Source organism: Haplochromis burtoni, unplaced genomic scaffold, assembly GCF_018398535.1.
Source record: "Haplochromis burtoni strain Fernald_Lab_line unplaced genomic scaffold, NCSU_Asbu1 Contig_588, whole genome shotgun sequence".
Lineage (NCBI taxonomy): Eukaryota > Metazoa > Chordata > Actinopteri > Cichliformes > Cichlidae > Haplochromis > Haplochromis burtoni.
In genome coordinates, this window is record NW_024582949.1 from 299,985 (window position 1) to 305,350 (window position 5,366).

The following is a 5,366-nucleotide window of genomic DNA, read 5'->3' on the forward strand; positions in this document are numbered from 1 at the left end:
TGAGACCTGATCTGTTAAAGTCTGATTTCTAGTTTAAACCTCATTTTACAAACATGTCCACATGGATCACACAGGCTGCAAACATGCAGATGTTAAAGTGACACATTTATTGAAGGAATATTTGGTTAAATGTGTGAACATTTATTTTGGTTCCACAAAAACTGATATTTCTGCCAAACAAAGGACGTTACATACAGCTCATAATTTAAAAGTAAAAAAAAAAATTGAATTATCAGAAATAAATACAAATATTATTGATGCTTTTTAATGTTGTCACACATTGACCTAAAAATGGAAAAAAAAAAAGGCTTTCGTGAATTTATGTACAGTTATTTATTATTACTGAAACTATAGAAAACTATAGATTCTAATAATGAATTTAAATCTCATACATACGGGCTGTTTTAAGCTGCTGTTGTTCATAATTCAAGAACTTGCTCAGCCAAATGATGCACTCGTTCTCCAGGTATCCCTTGGTGTACTCTCTCAGCACCTGGATGCCGTCCCACTTCTTCTTGGTGGGTTCTGCCTCCGGAGTCGCAGCGACCCAGACTCCATGTTTATCATCGAAGGACAGGAAGTCGTCTCCATCATAGGCGTACATTTTCATGCCTGGGACAAACCTGAGCGTGCCGTCGGGCTGCGTCTGACCCTCACAGCCGTGCATCCACTGAAGAACGTGGAGGTCTGGAAGCAGGAGGGTGAAATAAATAAATAAATGTTTAAATAAACATCAGAGGAGAAAAGATGAAGACCATGAATCAAAACATAACTTTTTAATTTAACCAATAAGCAGGAATAATTTGTTTCTGAGTTGAACAGCTTGAAGTTGAAACATTCCTGTGCAGACAGCTTTATGCTGTTGATTTCATGCTTTCTTACTGATTACTGATCATTCAGATTTCATGGATTTTACCTGAGTTATCAAATCATTAAAAACATCAAAAACTTACTGGCTGAGTCACTCTGTCTCATTCGCTCCATCAGGATGCCGATGTTGACCTTGAACCTCTGCTGCTTCCTCTTGCGGGACTGTGTGCCTCTTTCCCAGTAATCAGCAGGTAAACGCTCTCTCATCCACTCCTGTCTGGGAACTTTCACCTGATGCTCGCTGTCAAAGTAGTCGATCATCCTGCCGTCCAGCAAACCCATGGCTGTGAACTCGCGGATGCCCGGGAGGCCGACAGGTTTGGAGAGCGCCGTGTAGATGTAGGTGAGGGAGTGAGTCTCTGAAAGTCACACAGGAGGAAATGTGTCAGATTTGGACCCAAACCTCCGTGTCCAACATCATAAAGACGTCTTTCTTTAAAGATTAAATCTGTAATGCAGTGATTTCAGTCTCAGCTAGAACCTTAGAAATGTAAACATCCAAATACACTGATAATAAGGGTTCAAACTAAAGCTGAGGTTTGTGTGAAGACGTCACCGAGCTGTTTGAAACCTACAAACTTTACAGAAGTTTAACATCAGACAGAAAACTTCCTGTTCTCATTTGGTTAGTAGTTAAATTACTTTCAGTTTTCAAAGTCCTCTGAATTTGCTCTGGAAGGAAAAATCAGCAAACTATTTTCTTTAGTGTTTTCAGTGGGAGACACGTTTCGTCACTCCCACTGAAAACATCCAGATAAACAGAATCAACTTTTGGGGATTTACTTACCTGGATGATTGAGCATGCATCAAGACTTTTTCTTAAATGTTTAATTTTTTCAATAGTTCCAGTTTCACATGTTTACATGTTTGTGTCCCTGTTTTGTAAATGGAGTCCAGGCTGGGAGGGAGTACAGAGTATAAATTTTGATCACCTTTCTTTTTCTGTTTCTTCTGTAACTTGACTTTGTTCATTAAAACAGAGAAATGTAGAATATTCCTGAACCATGAGGGAGGAACAGAGAAACACAGAGACCTCCTGAGAAGCAGTGAGAGCTCCTCAGCTCCTCAGCAGCACAGATATGATCTGTTTGTCATTTAGTGAGGACAGAGCACGGTGCTGTCCTCTGCACAGATCTCTTTAACCCTGCAGAGAGCTGTGATCAGGGTTACGTTTAAAAACATCCGCTATCAACTTCTGAAAACTTCTCTCTTACACAGAACGGCCAAATTAAACAAGAAAGTAAGACTGAAACTAATGAATAACCTCAACATTTATGTAGCTGTGTAAACCCTAGTTTTGCATATGACAGTGTTGTTTATTATAAGATTGATTGATTGATAATACTTTATTCATCCTGAGGGAAATTGAGTTAAGGCTGCCAGCTGTGCCAGCGCCATGAGATAACATGAGATAACATGAGATAGCATTAACACTTTGAGCAAAACTGAATATATTGCAGAGTGTTTCCCCCTCCACCATTAACAAATTGTTCAGCACATAGTGCAGATCAACTTGTTTCTTCTTTTCAGTGGCAAGCGATGCCTATGATTGTGCCAGAGGACATGTCGAACAACACCATGGGAATTTCAGATTTCACACAGGTGGTTGGCTGTTACACTCTGGAAATGGAATGAAGATGAATGTTATTAACCCTTTGGGGTCAGCGGACACGCCTACCTCCAAATCACATGACTGATTTAAGCTGACATAACAACAAGAGAGAGAGATATCGATAGTGAGTGAGTTCTGAGATGTGGGAGATTTGCGACGTTAAGCGTGGAGTGTGTAGTTTGTGTGTTTTGTAGTGGTTGTTTTGTTTTGTGTGTCAGTGAGGGCACTAATGAACGTCACAAATGCAGACTGCAGTGTAAACACTGTCTCCACTGTCACCAGATATATTGGCTGGATTTAGATGAATACTTGTATATGTTTACAAAGTTTGTGCATACGTTTTTAAAATGCAGAATTTATATTTGCATTTCAAGTTATGAAAACAATTTACTAAACATGTCTGTGGTTTATACAGCTAAAATATAGCTGCTAGAAGGATTTTATGTTTTTGTGTGATTTCAGATCAGTGGTGTTAATACAGTATGTCAGTAAAAATCAACTAAATTCAGACATGTGAGGTTGTGCTGAAAAGAATGATTTTGCTACCCCATTTCATTTTCATGCCACCCGAAGAAAATTCCTCTAGATCCGCCCCTGGTTGCTGCGCATGCGCACAACACAAAGTTAAGTGGCAGACTGTTCTACCTACTTAAATTTATGCTGGAATTATTGTGTGACAGCAGACATGTGCATAAACTACGTACAGTAGAATGCTTTGCCAAAGTACGATGGTTTGTCAGAACGCCGCGTTTAAGTCGTTAGAAACAGTTTCATTTTATAAATACATCTGACTTTTTGTTTCTATGCGCCAGGAAGTATTAAAGTATCAAACTTCTTTCAGGACAATTTTTACACAACAGGACTGATGTAGGTGCACTAAAAATAAATACATTAAAACTTTTAGTTAAATAAACTCGTCTGACATTAATCATTTTACTTTCGATTTGAACCCGCCTCATGAACGTGTGTAAAACGTAAACTCACCGCTGTTTACTGTCAGTCCTGTCCCCACAAGGAGCAAAACTGCGATCACGAACATTTTAATCTAAATCAAGTCATCTACTCCGGAATAAGGTTGGATTTATTCCCCTCCGTTGGACCGAATATTCGTCTCCATGTCTGCTCCTCGCTGCTTCCTGATTTTTCGGTTTAGTGATGCATTCAGGGAACGCGCGTAAACTACAGACCATTCAGGAAAGTTCACTATTCACAGACGAGTGAGAAACTAACAGCTAATAGAAGAAAAATGCAACAGAGATTCTACACAGACATACACACAGGCAATGTTCCCTCTAATGTTTCATGTGTCTGAGCGAACACACAAACTCCCTGAGCGTCCCTTGAACCACTGTGAGCAACAGCAGACGTGTGCACTGTGGTCACGCCAGCATCGAATCCATCCAAGTTACATGTTTATTAAAATAATCAAATTACAGCATTTACATTTATGTTAGACTACTTTTAATTAACTGCTTCAGCCCACTGACAATGAAAATTAAAAAAAAAAATCTTGTTCATGACCTGCAGCATGTTAACACTACTGGAAGTAAAAATAACTTGAACTCCAATTTTGAAAACACAACTTTCTTCTTCTTTTTTCTTTTTTAAAATAAAGCTCTGACTTGTATTTGACTTGAGAGAGTCTATAACTCTGTCTGCAAAATACAGTAAATAATGACCGATGCTGGGCAATTAAGTATATAGTTACTTCTTCAAAAAAGTTACTGAGTTTTGCAAACAACAAAGTTTTTTGCAGCTGTTTACCTAAAAATGCAGCCAAGGTGTTTTTTAAATAAACATTTCAAACTATTTACAGAACAATCAGCTGTTCTGCATCAAATCTGATGTCACACAAATTATTTGTGCCGCTCCAAAAAATAATTTCTGTCCGCTATGAGATGAAGGAGAACAACAGCCTGATACCTGCAGGCCTGACAGCAGCAGATGTATCACTGCTGTAACACCTGTAACACTCAGCAGTCGCCTCATTGTTCTGACACACAACACAACTACTGACTACACTACACACTAACTACACAAGATTTGTGCTAAACGTTGCAAATCTCTCACATCTCAAAACACCGCCGTCACTCCTAAAACTTCCTCCCGTTTCTTAACAACTAAATGCCATGTTTTGATTGGTCGACATGGTACATTTTTCGACCAATGGGAAAGGGTGGGGGTGTTTTGGTTTCGTCTTTGCTCACAGGCTTTCGAGCGTTTTCCTTATAAAACGTCGTTTTTACCGTTTCTTCCCGCAGTAAATATAAACAACGACAGTATTCAGGAAGAAAACCAAACATTGCAGATATTTTATCATAACTCTGGTTTTACGTGGCCGAGCAACACAATTTAAAAACTGGTATAAAGTCCACAGTTTTTCCGTTACTTCTTCCGTCTGTCCTGCTCACATCTCCAAATGTTGTACACGTTGTCATTAATGTGGCTTCACTCCACATCAGCCACGCTGCTTTGCTAGCTAAAACACTGGTGTCGGCACATATTTACTTTAATTTCAATTCAGGTTAGAATTTTTTTGTGTGCTCTCTGCGCAGAGACCGTGCCAACAGTGCGCAATTGCGCACGTGCGCATGCTTAGCGGGAACGTTGCACACAGGTATATATATATATACCTGTGTGCAATGTAGAATAGAATAGAATAGAATAGAAAACTTTATTTGTCAATTTCTTCAAATGTACTTGCCATACAAAGGAATTGAAATTACTATCACACTGTCCCATGCGTAGACATTGACAACAATAAAGTGCAGATGCACAACAAAAACAGCCCTAACAATAAGGTAATATTAAATAGGTAACAGGATAGACAAGACCTAAAAATAAATAAAATAAAGTGTTCCAACAGTGTTCCCTGGAAAATAGT

At 38.9% G+C, this 5,366-nt stretch overlaps 1 protein-coding gene across 2 annotated transcripts; it reads right to left on the bottom strand.

Annotated features, from left to right (window-relative positions):
• Positions 1–364: 364 nt before the first annotated feature.
• LOC102313547 (major histocompatibility complex class I-related gene protein-like) lies at positions 365–3,686 on the bottom strand. Of its 2 annotated transcripts, none has more exons than XM_042214564.1 (3): positions 3,467–3,686; positions 960–1,229; positions 365–690 (listed from the first exon to the last, which is right to left on the bottom strand). In XM_042214564.1, exons 1-3 carry the CDS (start codon positions 3,519–3,521, stop codon positions 380–382), a joined length of 636 nt encoding a protein of 211 aa, XP_042070498.1. In that variant the 5' UTR covers positions 3,522–3,686; the 3' UTR covers positions 365–379. The 2 variants fall into 2 exon arrangements, with proteins under 2 accessions (XP_042070498.1, XP_014185091.1); XM_014329605.2 differs by having other exon boundaries at positions 365–687; positions 954–1,229; positions 3,467–3,676.
• Positions 3,687–5,366: the final 1,680 nt, after the last annotated feature.